At 42.3% G+C, this 19,469-nt stretch overlaps 1 protein-coding gene across 1 annotated transcript; it reads right to left on the minus strand.

The window, feature by feature from the left end:
• Positions 1-753: 753 nt before the first annotated feature.
• Positions 754-19,451, minus strand: LOC132385822 (nuclear factor 7, ovary-like). Its single transcript, XM_059958045.1, has 6 exons — positions 18,494-19,451; positions 17,945-18,040; positions 17,301-17,534; positions 15,477-15,499; positions 15,272-15,390; positions 754-5,599 (listed from the first exon to the last, which is right to left on the minus strand). The coding sequence occupies exons 1-6, from the start codon at positions 18,902-18,904 to the stop codon at positions 5,049-5,051; spliced, it is 1,434 nt and encodes a 477-aa protein (XP_059814028.1). The 5' UTR covers positions 18,905-19,451; the 3' UTR covers positions 754-5,048.
• Positions 19,452-19,469: the final 18 nt, after the last annotated feature.

The raw sequence follows: 19,469 nt of genomic DNA on the forward strand, positions 1-19,469 counted from the left end.
CTTACAGTGGATGGAGGAAATTGGTCCTTATAATTTGCTCAGAATACATTTCAGTTTTGATGAGTCTTAAACAGGTCATTCTGGCAGTAGGTCAGATTGACTGTTGGAAACTTGTCAAACGGTATTTCATATATAAAGTTTGATTTATATGTCTGCACATTATGGGGCCTGCATATCACACTGTTGAGGGAAATGATGATGTTGACTGTTTAGCACCAAAAGCTGTTAAATGTTAAGCTGTGGATATAGACCTTCCACTTAGCAAATTAGAAGCTAAAGGGTTGGTAGTGTTAAGAATTAGGGGCTTATGGCAAGACGTAGGATAATGGACGTAAAGACAGACACCTTTCCAGAATACATAAACCTGTTGGGTTTATAGAAGAAGGGCTTAAAACAAGGGAAGGAATGATATTCACATGACAGAAATATCCACACTATGCTTAATTATGCCTTGTAACTAATTGGAAAACTTCATTCTGTGTCGTGTACATTTTGTCATTATGAAACCGTCGAAACACATACTATTTCAATGTGAAGCGTACAAGGCTGAAGAAAAATCAAATGCAGTCTTCAGTACAATCTTTGCGAGGGTAGATAGTTTTCAAATAAAAGCTATTAAATTATGGGACTGACTTTAAATCAATTCACAGTTTGAGCTGGAAAAGGCACGTAATAATTGTGTTAAACGTAAGGAAATAACATAAAGGGTAGCAAAGGTGAGTGGGCTGTTGGATTACTGAGATGTTCTTTTTATTTATTTATTAAATTTTTAGAAAATTACAAAGAATAAATGTAATGAAAAATTAGTAAGAAAAAGAAAAATAATATTAGTCCTCCTCCCCATCCCCACCTTAACCCTTATCTAAAGAAAGAAATAAAGAAGAAAAAGATTGCCTCGATATTGGAGGATACCCACATGCTCCATGGAGTTCAAAATAATTTTAATATTTATTCTTACTTTCCCCAATTACATTATAATTTTATCTTCAAAGGACCTATATATTTAATCCTATCTTTTGTAGGTATGGGAGCCAAATTTTGAAAAATATATCATATTCATTTCTTAGATTATATGTAATTTTTTCAAGTGGAATACAACTATATATTTCATTATTCCAATAATCCATAGTTAAATATAACTCAGATTTCCAAGTAATTGCGATAACTTTTTTAGCTACTGCCAATCAATATTTATAATTTTTTTCTGATACATATTCAATTTAATTTTCGGTATTGTCCCTTCAATATCTCCTAATAAAAATAATATTGGACTATTTGGGAGTTGAACTCCAGTACTTTGTTCCAATAAAAGTCAGATATATCGAAAATGGTTGAATTTTAAAACAAGACCAAGTAGAATGTAAAAAAGTACCAATTTCTTGATTACATCGAAAGCATTGGTCAGACATATTTGAATTTAATCTATTTATTTTCTGTGGTGTTATATATAATTGATGTAAAAATTATATTGTATTAATCTAATTTGAACATTTATTGTATTTATCATACTATCAGAACATAATCTTGACCAACTTTTTCCAACAATTTTAACATTCAAATCAGTTTCCCATTTTTGTCTTGATTTATGAATTCCAGATTCAGTCTGTTTTTGAATCAAATTGTACATACAAGATGTAATTTTTTAAATTTTTCCTTTTTGAATTAATATTTCTATTTCACTAAGTTTTGGCATCAACATTGTTTGACCCAGCTTTTCTCGTAATTGTCCTTTAATTGAAAATAAGAGAAAAGAGTGTTGTTTGATATTTTATATTTATTTTTTCATTGCTCAAACGACATCAATACAATTACATATATATTTAATCCCCTTTTGGAACCAATTATGTAAAAGTTTATTATCCATTGTAAAAGGAATAAGCCTATTTTGAATTAAAGTTTATTTTTGCTAATAAAGATTTCTTTATCTTATCATCCATATTTACCTTATTCCATAAATCATTCAAGTGTCTTAATATAGGAGATTCTTTTTTTTCCCGTATCAATTTGGATTCCCATTTATATGTAAAATCTTCTGGTATGTTTTCTCCTATCTTATCTAATTTTATTCTAATCCATGCCGGGTTTTTTTTTCAACAAAAAAAGATGCAATAAATCTAAGTTGAATTGCTTTATCATAATTGTTAAAATTTGGAAGTTGTAACCCTCCTAAATCAAATTTACATCTCAATTTTTCCAATGATATTCTTGACATCTTTCCTTTCCAAAGAAATTTCCTTACATATTTATTTAGTTCTTGAAAAAACTTCTGCGGTAATTGTATTGGTAAAGTTTGGAATATATATTGCAATCTATGGAATATATTCATTTTTACAGCATTAACTCTACCTATTAATGTTATTGGTAACATCATCCATTTATCAAGATCCTCTTTTATTTTTTTTTAATCATGGCAAATAATTTTGTTTATATAAATTTTTTACATCATTGTCAACTCTGATACCTAAATATTTTATCCCATTTATTGACCATCGAAATTGAGTTACTAATCGACATTGATTATAATTTCCTTTTGTAAGGGGTAAAATTTCACTTTTATTCCAATTTAATTTATACCCTGATACTTTCCCGTATTCTTCCAATTTAAAAGATAATCTTTGCAAAGATTGTAATAGGTTTGTAAAATAAATCAAAACATCATCAGCAAATAAATTAATTTTATATTCTTCTTGATTAACTCTAAAACCGCCAATATCTGAATCTGTTCTAATTAATTCAGCTAATGGTTCTTTTGCCAATACAAATAAAGCAGGTGATAACGGGCAGCCTTGTCCAGTTGACCTCGTTAAGCAAAATGGTGTTGAAATCTGAGCATTTGTAACTACTTCAGCTTGAGGATTAGTATTTAAGGTTTTAATCCATTGTATAAAAGATTTTCCTCGCTCATATTTTTCCAATACCTTAAACAAAAAAATCCCATTCCAATCTATCAAATGCTTTTTCTGCATCCAAAGCAAATGCCACACTCATTTCCTCTCTTTTTTGTGCCAGATGAATTATACTAAGTAACCAGGTTAGATTATCCATTGATTGTAATAAAATCTGTTTGATCCATATGCATTAATTTTGGTAAATATTTAGATATTCTATTAGATAAAATTTTTGCTATTATCTTATAATCTGTATTCAACAAAGAAATAGGCCTATATGATGTTGGTTTTAGAGGATCTCTTTTTTTGGCAATACAGTTATGATCGCTGTTAAAAAAGATTGTGGGAGTTTATGCATTCTTTCCACTTGGTATATTAATTCCATAGAGGGAGGAATTAATATATCTTTAATTTTTTTTATAAAATTCAGGAGGAAAACCATCTTCTTCTGGGGATTTGTTACTCTCAAGTGATCCTACAGCTTCTTCAACCTCTTTTAATGTAAAGGGCATATCTAATCCTTTCTGTTCTTCCAAATTAAATTTCGGAAGGGTTATTTGTGATAAAAATTTATCCATCTCAGTAATCTTATTTTGTGATTCTGATTGATATAGTTCAGTATATAAAAAAAAAATAAAGTTTCATGAATTTCCAAAGGTTTATCAGCAACCTTATTTACACTTGTTCTAATTGCATTTATTGTTTTAAAAGCCTGTTCTGTTTTCAACTGCCAAGCAAGAATTTTATGTGATCTTTCACCTAATTCGTAATATTTCTGTTTAGTTCTCATAATTACTTTTTCTGTACGATATGTACGATATTATATTGTAGTTTTTTATTAACAAGTTGTCTTTGTTTTTGTTCTGTCATATATCTTTGAGATTCTTTTTCTAACTTTATATCTTTTCCCAATTTTCCTTCTTAATTTTAGATGTATAACTTATAATCTGACCCCTTAAATATGCTTTCATCGCTTCCTATAATACAATTTTACCCTCAACTGAATGTAAATTTGTATCCAAAAAAAATTGAATCTGTTTTTTCATAAAATCACAAAAATCTTGACGTTTTAATAAAATTGTATTAAATCTCCATCTAAGCTTTATGTCTATTTGAATAAAATGAATAATCTCTTTCTCTTGGATTAATTTTCCTCCATATATCAATCAGGTTTAAATCTTTCATTAATGATAAAGTTAGTTTTATTTCTTTTAATTTTGTAACAACTGTAGTTGACCTTTCCAAAACTGGATCTAAACAAAAATTAAAATCTCTGCCTATTAATATTTTATCATTTGCGTCAGCCAAGTTCAAAAAATCTTCTTGTATGAATTTTGCATCATTTTCATTTGGTGCATAAATGTTCATAAAATTTGCATAATTCTGAAAAAATTTGACAATGTATAATCTCGTATCTCCCCACAGAATCAATTATTACATTTTGTATTTTAATTGGTAAAGATTTATTAACCGAAATTGCAACTCCTCTCGATTTTGAATTAAATGAAATTGCTATAACATTTCCAACCCAATCTCTATTTAATTTCTTATGCCTGTGAACTTACTGAACACATCCTTGCCAGAAAAAAAAACTTATCCCAATCCACTCTTCCTAGATCCTTTTTCATTTCCACAAAATTGGCCGTTCTCCAATTTTACCGGAACATTAAGCTGCCAGTTCTGCCCCTCACTGATAGCAGTCATGTCGTTATCCCACGTGTCAACCCAAGCCCTAAACTCATCTGTTTTACCGACAATACTCCGTGCATTGAAATAGCTGTACCTGAGAATATGTATATCATCTGCTTTTTTTTCATTTCCGTTTATACATGCAGTCCTCTCATGTTCCTTATCCTCCTGCACCTCACTATCTGCTCTGACACTCTGGTTCCCCTCCCTCTGCAAATCTGGATTAAATTCCCCGGAGCAGCACTGGCAAATCTACCCGCAAGAATGTTATTCCTCCCCCTCCCGCCCAGTTTAGGGGCAAACCGTCCCGTCTGAACAGGCCCCACCTTCCCGGGAACAAAGCCCAATTGTCCAGAAACATGAAGCCCTCCCTCCTGCACCATCCCCTTAGCCACGTATTTAGCTGCACTCTCCGCACATTTATATTTACAGGGACTTTACTCCTGACGCCGGTCCCGGGACCCGACCCGTTTACAGACCCGGAGCGGAACCGGAGCAGATTCTCAGCCACTGGTTCACATCCCAGGTCGCGAAGAAAGGATAAAGTTTCCCCGTGAATTTATTCCCAGTGAAGGTGTGGAGATGGGACTTGGTCTCCGCGTTGTAAAATGAAACTGTCCCGGACTCGTAACTGAGATAAACTCCCACCCTCCCGGGGATGGGACCGGCAGCGAGACGGGACTCGGGGGAGGGGCGACCGGACACGTCACAATCCCGATGTAACACGTCACCAAACCGCCTGATGACCCAGAATCCGGTCTCCGGACTCAGTCTGACCCGTCTCTTCCTCTCCACAGACTCTGCGGCGACTCCCAGACACCAGAACCGATTCCCCGTCACCTCCACCTCCCAGTAATGTCTCCCCGATGTGAATCCCTCCGATCCCAGCACACAATCCCAGTCTGTGAATCTCTTCCCGGTGTCAGGGAGATTCCTCCGGGTCCCGGTCCGTCTCACACTCTTCCGATCCCCAGACACCTCGAGACCCGGATACGCCGTTTCCACATCCAGGGTGACAGAGACTGGGGGGAGAAGCAGAGAATTAGAGAGTCCCCGGGGATCCGGGGGGAGACTCGGACTGCGCGGCCCCGGGGAACGGGGGGAGAAGCAGAGAATTAGAGAGTCCCGGGGATCGGGGGGAGACTCGGGCAGCGCGGCCCCGGGGATCGGGGGGAGACTCGGTCAGCGCGGCCCCGGGGATCGGGGGAGACTCTGTCCTAAATGGACATCCCTATAGTCGGAGGCTGTGCTCACCGTTCTCGACCCACCCACATCCTCCCAACATCAACTCTCTCCAGACAGGTGTCAGAGAGATCTGGCGAGACCCTTCATCAGGACCTGTGCAGCTTGGATTACCAGCATCTGTAGATTTTCTTGTGTTTGATTTTTAAAGCAGGAGTTATTTTATCATGAGCTGATCCATTTTCCCATTCTCCCATTTAGTCCCACTCTCCCACCCTCTCACCATGACCTTTGATGCCCTGTCTACTCACATACCTATCAATCTCTGTCTTAAATACACACAATGACTTGGCTTCCACTGCCGCAAGAAATACACAGATTCACCACCCTCTGGCTAAAAAAAATTCTTTGCATCTCCGTTCTGAATGGGCGCCCTTCAATCCTTAAGTCATGCTCTCGTACTAGACTCCCCCACCATGGGAAACAACTTTGCCATATCCACTCTGTCCATGCCTTTTAACATCCGAAATGCTTCTGTGAGGTTCCCCCTCATTCTAAACTCCACGGAGTACAGTCCAAGAGCGGTCAAACATTCCTCACATGTTAACCCTCTCATTCCAGGAATCATTCTCGTGAATCTTCTCTGAACCCTCTCCAATGTCAGAACATCCTTTCGTAAACAAGGAGCCCAAAACTGCACACAGTATTCCAAGTGAGGTCTTACCAGTTCCTTATAGTGCCTCAACATCACATCCCTGCTCTTATTTTCTATTCCTCCAGAAATGAATGCCAATATTGCATTCACCTTCTTCACCACCGACTCAACCTGGAGGTTAACCTTAAGTGCACGAGCACTTCCAAGTACAATTGCATCTCAGAATTTTGAATTCTCTCTCCATTTCAATAATAGTCAGCCCGTTTATTTCTTCTACCAACGTGCATGACCATACACTTTTAAACATTGTATTTCATTTGCCACTTCTTTGACCATTCTCCCAATCTATCCAAGTCTCTCTGCAGACTCTCTGTTTCCTCAGCACTACCGTCCCCTCCACCTATCTTTGTATCATCAGCAAACTTAGCCACAAAGCCATCTATTTCATAATCCAAATTGTTGATATACAATGTAAAAAGAAGTGGCCCCAACATGGAGCCCTGTGGAACACCACTGGTAACTGGCAGACAACCAGAATGGGATCCTTTATTCCCACTCTCTGTTTCCTGCCAATCAGCCAACGCTCTATCCACATATGTAAATTTCCCATAATTCCATGGGCTCTTATCTTGTTTAGCAACTTCATGTGTGGCACCTTGTCAAAAGCCTTCTGAAAATCCAAATACACAACATCCACTGCATCTCCCTTGTCTAGCCTACTTGTAATCTCCTCAAAAGATTTCAATGGGTTTGTCAGGCAGGATTTTCCTTTAAGGCAACCATGCTGAGTTTGGCCTATCTTGTCATATGCGTCCAGGTACTCCGTAACCTCATTCTTGACAATTGACTCCAGAAACTTTACAACCATTTCTCAATCTAACAGGTCTATAATTTACTTTTTGCTTCCTTGCCCCTTTCTTAAATACCAGAGTGGCATTTACAATCTTCCACTCCTCCGGAACCATGCCAGAATCTATTGACTTTTGAAAGATCATTGCTAATGCCTCCGCGATCTCCACAGCTACTTCCTTCAAAACACAAGTGTGCATTCCGTCTGGTCCTGGAGATTTATCTACCCTGAGACTATTCAGCTTCCTGAGTACTTTCTCTGTCGTAATTGTGACTGCGCACACTTCTCTTCCCTGACACCCTTGAGTGTCCGGTATACTGCTGATATCTTCCTCAGTGAGGACTGATGCAAATACTCGTTCAGTTCCTCAGCCATCTCCTTATCTCCCATTACAATTTCTCCAGCATCATTTTCTATCTGTCTAATATCCACTCTCACCCGTTTTTTATTCTTTATATACTTGACAAAGCTTTTAGTATCTTCTTTGATATAATTTGCAAGCTTCCTTTCATAGTTCATCTTTTCCCTCTTAATGGCCTTCTTAGTTTCCTTTTGTAAGCTTTTAAAATCTTCCCAATCCTCTGTCTTCCCACTAATTTTTGCTTCTTTGAATGCCCTCTCCTTTGCTTTTACTTTGGCTTTGACTTCTCTTGTCAGCCACTTTGGCTTTGACTTCTCTTTTTCCATTTGAAAAATTCTTCTTTTTTGGAATATATCTGTCTTGCACATTCCTCACTCCTCACATAAACTCCAGCCACTGCTGCTAGGCCGTCCTTCCCTCTAATGTCCCCTTCAAGTCAAATTTGGCCAATTCCTCTCTCGTGCCACTGTAATTTCCTTTACTCTACTGCAATACCGACACATCGGATTTCGGCTTCTCTTTCTCAAATTTCACAGTGAACTCAATCATGTTACGATCACTGCCTCCTAACGGTTCCTTCACCTCAATCTCTCTAATCACCTCTGGGTCATTACACAATATCCAATCCAGTATCTCTGATCCCCTAGTCCTTCCTGACATCTTTACTGCTCACTATTTTAGATTTATAGATTCCCTCTCCTCCGCTCTATCATTCCGGTTTACCATCCCCCTGCCAAATTAGTTTAAACCCTCCCTAACAGCTCTATTAAACATTCCCGCGATGATATTGATCCCCTTCGGGTTCAGGGGTAACCCGTCCTTTTTGAATAAGTAGTACTTCCCCCAGAAGAGATCCCAATGATCCAAGAATCTGAAGCCCTGCCCCCTGCACCAGTCTCTCAGCCACACATTCATCAGCCTGATCCTACTATTCTTGCCCTCGCTAGCACGTGGCACAGGTAGCAATCCTGAGGTTACTACCCTGGAGGTCCTGCTTCTCAGCTTCATTCCTAACTCCCGGAAATCTCTCTTCAGGACCTCCTCCCTTTTCCTCTCTATGTCATTGGTACCAACATGTACCAAGACAGCTGGCTGCTCGCCCTCTCCCTTCAGAATATTCTGGACCCGATCCGAGACATCCCGTACCCTGGCACCTGGGAGGCAGCACACCATGTGGGTATCTCTGCCAGGCGCACAGAATCTCCTGTCTGTTCCACTGACTATGGAATCCCCTATGACTACCGCATTCCTCTTCTCCCTCCTTCCCTCCTGCACAACAGCGCCAGGCTCAGTGCCAGAGACCCGGTCACCGTAGCCGTCCCCTGTCAGGTCATCCCCCTCAACAGCGTCCAAAACGATATACTTGTTGCTGAGGGGGGCAGCCACAGGGGTGCTCTCCACTATCTGGGCATTTCCCTTCACTCTCCTGACAGTCACCCAGTTTTCTGACCCCTGTAGCCTAGGGATAACTACCGCCCTGTAGCTCCTGTCTATCACCTCTTCATTTTCTCTAATAAGCAGTAGGTCATCAAGCTGCAGCTCCAGATCCCTAACACGGTCTCCGAGGAGCTGAATCTCGGTTCACCTGGTGCAGATGTGGCTATCAGGGAGGCTGGAGGTCTCCCAGGATTCCCACATCTGACACCCTGAACAAAGCACAGACCCTGCAGACATGCTACCTAATTCTACAGGAATGACACAAAGAAAGATGGGTCTACTCACCCACTTACTTCACCAAGCACACGGACTTTTTAAACGGTTAACTAATGTGCCCTGCTGTTCCCCCGTCCGTCCAGGCCGATTTGCCAAGGGGAGAAAAAGAGTCGGTTCCTCGCTCTCAGCTCTTCCCGTTACCGCCTAAGCCCGTTGAGCCAAAGCCCTACACTCTGCTGCCACCCACTCCGCTGCCCGCTGTATAGGGTGGTCATCTTTTTAAACTCTCCGTGCTGTCCTGTGCAGTCTCGCCGTTCTTGTACACAAAGTTTTTTTTTTACATTGTCTTCCTTCAGAATTTTGCTCCCACGCCGCCCTTCTTGTCCCAATCTAAAAAAACACCTTCAGTCCTGTATTCATCAGCCTATTCCACACTGTCCACATGAACTTAAGCAAGGCCTTTGATGTCGATGACAGACCACACTTGGAGTATTGTCTGCTTTTCCGGTTCCTGAATATGGGGAGGATGTCATTACACTGGACAGGAGGCTTCAGGAGGATGTTACCAGGACTGGGGGCTTGGGTTAAAATCAGAGAGTGGGTAAGCTTGGGCTATTCAGCTGTAGTGTAGGATGTTCAGGTATGACCCCTTATCAAGGTAAATAATTCTAAGGAGCTTAAATAACGTTCTTTTTCCAAGAAATGGGAGTACAGAACCAGAGGCCTCAGATGGAAAGTGAGATGGGAAATCGGGTAACATTCTCAGAGAGAGGGAGGTTGTTGAACGGAATTTGCCCTCAGACGCTGTAGAAACAGGTAAAAAATAACATATTTTAAAATAAATACACAGATGGGGAATGGTTAGAGGGATGGGGGGGGGGGGCAAACACACAAATGGGCCATGCTCAAGAAGACATCTTAGTCTTGCAGATTGATGAAGTGGGCCGTGAGTTCAACATCCATCAAACCCTCCCAGATCATCCTCCTGAGGAATCTCACCCTGGAGTCTGTCTGTGAAGTGTTGATGTGACGTCACGTCAGAGGGCAGCTCAGTGACACAGAACAGACAGACTGGGTAAGGACGGCAGATTTCAATCCTAAATGGGAATTTGTGCCTATAACTGTGGCCGTGTGTCACACTCTGATAGTATATCTGTGTGTGTGTGTGTGTGTGTGTGTGTGTGTGTGTGTTGATTGTGGTAAATATCCGTGTGGTGTGTATACACATTGAAGGATAGTGTGCACATTGAAGAATTTGTATGTTACAGTGTGTCATCACATGTCTGGTGTGTGTTGACAATGTGTCACACGTGATTGAGTTGTTTAAATGAATAAATTACTGTCTCTGAAGAGACTGGTTTCCAGGTTACTGAGGGAAATAACAATGTACATTGCTGAGGCTCTGACTACAATCTGCCAGTCCTTCCTGTGTATGTGTGTGAGGGAGCTTTGCCAGGCCGGTTATGCTGTGTGTGCTTCTCCCGAGATGAAATCTTGACTCATGTCAATGCTTGTTGGTGTGTCCGAGCTGATTCTCACAATGCTTCAATGAAGTGGTCTGATCACCATAAAACATAGGAGCAGAATTAGGCCATTTTCCTATCGAGTCTGCTCCGCCATTCAATAATTGATGATCCTTTTTTTCCCTCCTCAGCCCCACTACCTGGTCTTCTCCCCGTAACCTTTGATGCTGTGTCCAATCTAGAACCTATCAAGCTCTGCCTTAAATACACCCAACAGGTTCCACAAATTCACTAGCTGCTGGCACAAATTTCTCCGCATGTTTTAAATAGATTCCCCCTCTGTCTTGAGGCTGTGCCCTCTTGTCCTAAACTCCACCACCATGGGAAACATCCCTTCCACATCTACTCTGTCTGAGACTTTCAACATTCGAAAGGTTTCTAGGAATTTCAACATTTGAAAGGTTTCAATGAGATTCCCCCTCATCTTTCTAAATTCCAGCGAGTGCAGACACAGAGCTATCAAACGTTCCTCGTATGATAACCCTTTCATTCCTGGAATCATCCTTATGAAATGAACCTTCTGCAATGCCAGCACATCTTTTCTTAGACGAGGAGCCCAAAATTGTTCACAGTACTCAAGGTGAGTCTTCACCAGTGCCTTATAAATCCTCAGCATCACATCCCTGCTCTTGAAATGAATGCTATTTAAACCGATTGAATTCAATGCTAACATTGGATTTGCCTTCCTCACCAGTGACTCTACCTTCAAGTTAACCTTTAGGGAGTTCTGCAGAATGACTGCTGAATCCAATTTCGGCTCAGATTTTTTGATTTTCTCCCCATTTGAAAAAAAAATCTGCACATTATTTCTACGACCAAAGTGCAGGACCATGTATTTTCCAACATTGTATATAATTTGCCAATTTCTTTCCCATTCTCCTCATCCTTGTCCAGCCTAACTGTTTCCTCAACACTACCGGCCCCTCCGCCAATCTTCGTATCATCTGCAAAGCCTGGAAACAAAGCCATTTACTCTAGGACAAGAGGGTATGACTTCATGATTGAAGGACGTCCTTTTAGAACTGAGATGCGGAGAAATTACTTTAGTCAGTGTGTGTGGAGAATCTGTGGAATTTGTTGCGACATGTGGCTGTGGAGGCCAAGGCATATTTAAGGCAGAGATGTACCGGTTCTCATTTAGCCAGGGCATCAAATGGTATGGGGTGAAAGCAGGGGAGTGGGGATGTCCGGAAGAATTGGGTCTTCCCATGACTGAATATTGGAGCAAACTCAATGGGCCGAATGGCCTATTTCTGCTCCTATATCTTATTGTCTATTCCATCAGCTAAATCTTGATATACAGCATAAAATGAAGGTGTCCTAACACCTGTGTCCCTGAGGAACACGAGTCACTGGCAGCCAACCAGGAAAGGTTCCGTTGACTCCCATTCGCTGTTTCCTACCAATCAGCCAATGTTCTAACCATGCCTGTAACTTTTCTGTAATACCATGGCCTCTTAACCTGGTTACCACCTTCATGCGTGGCACTTTGTCAAAGGCCTTCCGAGATTCCAAGTATACAACATCCACTGCATCCCCTTTATCGATCCTGCTTGTAATCTCCTCAAAGAATCCCAACAGGTTTGTCAGGCAGAATATTCCCTAACGAAGCCATGCTGACTTGTCCTATCTTGTCCAGTGTCACCAAGTATTCCATAGCCTCATACTTAACAACTGACTCCAATTTCTTCCCAACCACAGAGGTGAGGCAAACTGGTCAATAATTTCCTTTCTGCTGCCTTCCTCCTTACTTAAAGAGTCAAGTGACATTTGCCATTTTCCAGTCCTCTGGCACCATGCCAGGGTCCAGTGATTTTGAAAGATCATTTGGAATGCCTCCATAATTTCTACTGCGACCTCTTTCAGAACACTGGGGTGCAGTTCATCTGGTCTGAGTGACTTATGTATCTTTGGGGCTTTCAGCTTTTTGAGCAGCTTGTCCCTTGTAACAGTAACTGCACTCACTTCTCTTCCCTCGCACTCTTCAACACCGGGCACAGTGCTGGTGTCTTCCACGGTGAATACTGGTGCAAAATATTTGGCTTATCTGCCATCTCTTTATCCTCTGTTATTATGCATCCAGCCTCATTTTCTAGCTGTCCTATATCCACTCTCATCTCTGTTTTATTTTTTTTACAATACTTGAAAAATAATTTGATATTGTTTGCTATCTTGTTTTCCAAAGATAGGTGTGTAAAAAGGGCCTGAAGGATCATTGGATACCAGAGTCACCCCAACCACAAACTGTACCAGTTGCTACCATCCGGGATATGGTACCGCAGCATAAAAGCCGGGAGCAACAGGCTCCGGGACAGCTTCTTCAACCAGGCCAGTTCAATTCAAATCAATTTCTTGTTTATTTTTTCCCACCTTTTAGTTCCTCTCTGTAGATATTTAAAAGCTTCCCAATCCTCTCTCTTCCGAATTATTTTTGTTTAGTTGTATGCCCTCTCCTTTGCCTTTACATTAACTTGTCTTCCCCTGTCAGCCATGGTTGTACTATTTCGCCATTTGAGTATTTATTTATTTTTGGAGTACATCTATCCTCATTTTCCCAGAAACTGACACCATTTCTGCTCTGCTCTCATCCCTGGCAGCATCTCCTTCCAATTTGCTTTGGCCAACTCCTCTCTCAGACCACTGTAATTTCTTTTACTCCTCTGAAATACTACAAAGTCAGACTTTACTGTCTCCTTATCAGATTTCAAGTTGAACTCAGTCATGTTGTGAGCTCTGCCTCCTAAGGTTTCTTTTAACTACTCACCTCTGGTTCAATACATAACACCCAATCCAGTAGAGCTGTTCCCCGAGTAGGCTCAACGACAAACTGCTCTAGAAAGCCATCACATTGCATTCAACAAACTCACTCTCTTGAAATCCTTTACCAACCTGATTTCCCCAATTGACCTGCATGTTGAAATCTCCCATGATTATCATAACATTGTCCTTTTCATCAGCTTTTTCTATTTCCAGTTGTAATCTGTGGGCCTCAACCCACTGACTGTTGGGAGGCCTGTATATGACTGGTGTCAGTGTCATTTTTACTTTTGCAGTTCCTTACCTCAACCCACAAGGATTCAACATCTTCCAATCCTATGTCACATCTAGCTGCTGATTTGCCAGCAGAGCCACACCACCCCCTCACCCGACCTTCCTACACCACCGATACATTGTGTAACCTTGGACATTCAGATCCCAACTACAACCATGATTCTGTAATGGCCACAAAATCACACCTGACAATCGGTAATAGTGCAACAAGATCATCCACCTTATTTCTCATACTCCATGCATTGAGATATAACACTTTGTGTACTGTATCTGCTACCCTTTTTAAATCTGCATCTCTAATGCACTGACACTCACCCTGCTGGCTGACATTTTGTCCTCGCATCTGTCCGCCATATCTGACAGTCTGACTGCGTGCTATCTTTGCATTTTACCATCAGTCCTATCCCTTCACTCCAGTTCCCGACCTCCCCCCCAACAAATTAGTTCAGACCCTCCCCAACAGCTCTATCAAACCTCTCTGAGAATATTGTTCTCCCTCGGGTCGAGGTGCGACCTATCCCTTTTGAGCAGTTCGTTCCTCCACCAGAACAGATCCCGATGATCCAAGAACCTGAATCCCTGTCCCCAGCACCATCTTCTCAGCCATGTTTCTCTGTCAGATTATCCTGTTTCTACCCTCACCAGCACGTGGCACAGGCAGCAATCCAGAAATTACAACACTGGGGGTACTGCTTCTGAGCTTTCTACCAAGCTCTCCAAATTCTATTTTCAGGACCTCTTTGCTTTTACTTCCAATGTCATTGTCATAAATTTACCAAGATATCTGGCTCTTTGGCCTCCCTCTCTAAAATGCTGCGGACACGATTCGAGGCATCCCTGACCCTGGCACCCAGGAGGCAACATACCATTCGGGTGTCCCGTTCACATCAATAGATTCTCCTGTCTGTTCCCCTGGTGATTCAGTCCCCGATCACGACCACTCCCCTCTTCGGCCTCTAACAACAGTGAGAGTTGCTGATCCGGAAGGGGGAAGACCTGTGTCAGTCAGGGTCTGCACTCACAGGGCACATGAAGGACTTGTGTATTTTCCTGACAATCCCGGTCACCACACTGATACTCATTTTTATTCCCTACAATATTATTGTCAGTATTAAATTCCCAGTTCCTCTGGTTAGATCCAAACTTATGTACTGGTGTGTTAGTGCATTCGCCTGGGATTGGAACACAGTGGTTCATCTGCCAGTCCCGTGTATTGGTTGTATTGTGACCCTGTGCTGGTGTGTCCAGGGGTCTGACATCTCCAGCTGACCATGTGACAGTGATGCCTCCCAGTCAGTGGGGTTGATGTGGAATAAACTTCAGTTCCCCTGCACCCCAGTATTATAGACAATCTTTGCCTCAAATTGGAAGTAAATTGATCTTCATAAACAAGGAGAAATGAATCTTTGTAAGTTTTACCTCGATTAATAGCATCAAGCATTTCTCTCAGCACTGTGTTCAACAAATAGAGGTGATCGAATTTTTCAACCGGTAGGGTCTCATCTGTCACTGACAATTCCTGGACATCGTCATTAATCCTGTAAATATTAAACTGCTGGTTATAAATTGCTATTCTGAACTATTTTCAAATCCATTCAGGGTTTCAGTAAAGAGCCTGTCCTACCTTCTGTTCCGACGAGCTTCCTCCTGAAATAAATAAAACACAAATCTGATTAGACTTGGACTTACTGTCCACATCCTGAATTTCATCCAAATCATTACAAGGTGTTGAAAATTCCCACTCCCACAATCACTCAGACACACGGACAATACAGAACCATGGGGTAAATGACAGGGAAAGTTTATGAATGTCAGACCATTACTGAGAGGAAGAAACTTACAGGGAGGACAGGACAGGCTGTGCATTATCATCTGGATATGACGTCAGTGTGATAGGATGGAGGAATTTAAGATCAGTGATGTATGTGATTGTGTGCAGGTGGAGGAAGTACCTCTATTTATGGGGAGACTCGTGGGGAGATGTAATTCCAGATGGATTTTAACAAATTCCACAAGAAATTTAGTGAGGAGGATGTGAAACTCGCTGTCACAGGAGTGGATGAAATGGAACAGCAGAGACTGACTGTAATGGGGAGGCTGGATAAACAGTTGAGGGACCAGGGAGTTCAGGGCACTGTTGCTGGGTGCGGTGAGTAGGTGGCAGGAGGCTTGTGAAGCAGGGATACTGATAGAAGATGGACCTAATGGCCTGTTTATGATAGAGAATGGGATATAATCCCATGTGAAATGTATCCAAAAAATAAAGAGACAGTGAAAGTTTCCATAATCTGACGGAAACCGGATACAGGAGATAGGTCTGATGTGTGGGTCAAATTCTTTGTTCTCACTGAGACCCTCACACCAACTGCATCAGACACACTCACAGCCTGTGACTGGAACCGGGTGTTAATGGGAGTTTCAGAGGATATTTAATGCGGTAATTAAGGAAACAGTCAGCAGCTCTGTGTTATGATCGGAGTAAATAATTTCAGAGAGATTTGCATTCTGTCCTGGGATGTACAGAAGTTGTGGAAGCCAAGTTTTAGAACAATAGACAATAGGTGAAGGAGTAGGCCATTCGGCCCTTCTAGCCAGCACTGCCATTCACTGTGATCATGGCTGATCATACACAATCAGTGCCCCATTCCTGCCCTCTCCGCATATCCCTTGACCCGCCTATCTATAAGAGCTCTATCTAACTCTCTCTTGAATGCATCCAGAGACTTGGCCTCCACTGCCTTCTGGGGCAGAGCATTCCACATATCCACCACTCTCTGGGTGAAAAAGTTTTTCCGCATCACTGTTCTAAATGGGCTACCCCTTATTCTTAAACTGTGGCCTTTAGTTCTGGACTCACCCATCAGCGGGAACATGCTTCCTGCCTCCAGCGTGTCCAATCCCTTAATAATCTTATTATTATGGGACAACAACAACCCTGAATAGTTGCATCAATTGTCTGGTGAGAAACAGTTTACTGCCATTTGTAAATGTTGTGTGTAGGAGCAACACGTCTGTTTTCTGACTGCATTGTATTCTGTGTTACGTGTTTATTATGGTAACTCGTCACGTGATTGGGGACGTGGTAAAAGTGAAGGGAAAAGGATACGTATCTGTACTTTGTTCTGGGCAGTTTTGAGCTGGGGACGGGCGGATGTCATTCTGTACTTGACCGCTGTGTTGCAGCTTACTTTACAATGAATTACCCTGAAGTTTCATCGCTTCAAGATTGTATTTTGCTACTGAAGGACTGAAAGCGTATCTTGGACATTTTGAAATGTCATTATTGGAGTGATGGGAGGGCGCATCATGCAGGTATAACAACTTGTGTGAGGTCGCCAGCAGCGGCAATTGATTTGTTAGAATTGGCCTCTGAGCTGTGTTTATTTCAAATATACCACTGTTCATTTAGTGCCTTTTGACAGAAACAAATTGAAATATAATTCCTCACCTTGAGAAATATCACACTGTCTTTCTGATCCATCTGTTCCTTTAACTTAGTGATTTCCTCCTGAATACTCCTTATATTCTCCTGAATCTCCCGAAGACTTTTCTCCATTTGGTTGAGAATCCTCTTCTCTTCTTCCCTGAGATCCCTGAGTAAGCTCTGCTCTTTCTCAGTGATAATCTGGCGCAGTTCAGCAAACTGGGATGTGATGTGGGACTGAAGGCTGTGTGACTGTTCCTGTCGAATGAAAGGTGAAGATTAATATACTGCATTGCTGTGCTCTGTTTCCTTTTGTCGTTCAGTTCGGTCTATTGGAGTCCATGCTACTTCTGAGTGCATTCCCGTCAACACCATTCCCTCACGTTTTCCAGAAACATATTCTCTCTCATTGACCCATAAACCCCCATCTGATTCCCGCATACCCTCCCCAACTTCACAGGGTTAATTGTAATCAACCATTCATCCAGCATGTCCTTGGGATGTGTTGGACTCTCTCGTGGTCACAGGGAGAGCATGCAAACTCCACACAGACAGCAGCAGAGGTCAGGATCGAACCCAGGTCACTGGAGCTGCGATACTCGGCTATTCTGCATTAAAGGGAGCAAAACTCGACAGTAAAATCAGAAATCCCGCTCAGGAAGCCTCACCCGAACTCCGGAAATCTTCTCTTTCTGTTGCTGCTCCTTTCCCTGGAAGTCTGATTTCTTTTTTGTGAGAGAGTCTAAGGAAGATTTTAGCTGATCCTGGAAGTCAGAGAGTGAAGGAAATAGAAACAAAGATGCTTCAAAAGTAACAGGAGATCAAACCCGATTATCACACAAAATGCCGGAGGAACTCAGTGAGTCAGGCAGCATCTATTCAGGGGAAATAAACAGTCGGTGTTCCGGGATGAGACCCTTCATTAGGACTGGGAAGGAATGTGACAGGAGCCAGAATAAAATGGTTGGGGATGAGAACCAGCTGACAGGTGACGGGTGAGATAGCGTGAGGGGGACGTGGGGGAGGGTGATGAAGTGAGAAGCTGGGAGGGGACAGGTGGAAGAGGTAAAGGGCTGGAGAAGAAGGAATCTAATACGAGAGGACAATCGACCATGGAACTGGGCTGTTTGCGGCCCTGAATGGTGACGAGGGAGGAGGTTAGGAGTCAGGTGTAGCAAAGGACAAAGGAAATATGTTAAGTTAACGTTAGTTTTTACCTTGTAGATTTTAACAGCTTCTTTAATCGGCATGAAGCGGTGCTCTCTGTGCTCCTGCGCGTCTCTACAGATCAGACAGATCAGTGTCTTGTCCGTTTCACAAAACAGCTTCAATTCTTCCTCATGTTCCTCGCAGTGACGTTTACTTTCCTTCCCTTTCGGATTCAGGTTTAGATTTCGAAATTTTTCAGCCAGATTTGCTAAGGCCCGATTCACCCTGAGGGTACGGTCAGCAAACTCCTCTCTACATTCCGGGCAGGAGTTTCTCTGCTCCCTTTCCCAATACCGTGTGATACAAGACCGACAGAAGTTGTGTCCACACTCCAGTGTAACCGGATCGGTGAAGAAATCCAGGCAGACGGGACAAATCACCTCCTCGCTCAAACTCTCGGTCTCTCCTTTCGAAGCCATGTTAACTCCAGCACTTCCTGATTCAGAATGCTTCCGCGTTCCGGGAGCTGCTGATCCCCTGCAGTACCGCGATTGTCCACTACGCGCGCTGCAGACTCGGGGAATCACACAACACACACAATACTGGTGGAACACAGCAGGCCAGGCAGCATCTATAGGGAGAAGCACTGTCGACGTTTAGGGCCGAGACCCTTCATCAGGACAGCAGTAATCGTGCTGCCCGTTGGAGAGATCTGGTGATGAGGCATTCTGCCAGATGGTCTGGACTGTCTGCTCAGGGAACCACTCCACTGTGTCCATCCAGTCCTTCTCCTGCAGTAACTGCAGGACATTCCGTGCTGACCACTGTCTGGTGTTCTTGTGGTCAAAGCTGCTGGTCTGAAAGAACTGTCACCAATTTCATTAACACAAGGTTCACATGGAGAAGCTTCCTGACTGAGACAGACACAGTCTCATGGGGTATTTACAGGGTAGGGGCAGGAATTATGTTTTTCCTGGCTGGGCAGTGGAACCAGGGATCGCAGACTCAAAATCCGAGGCCACCTCAGCAGGACTGAGATGAGGA

This window comes from Hypanus sabinus, assembly GCF_030144855.1.
Source record: "Hypanus sabinus isolate sHypSab1 chromosome X2 unlocalized genomic scaffold, sHypSab1.hap1 SUPER_X2_unloc_24, whole genome shotgun sequence".
Classification (NCBI taxonomy): Eukaryota; Metazoa; Chordata; class Chondrichthyes; order Myliobatiformes; family Dasyatidae; genus Hypanus; species Hypanus sabinus.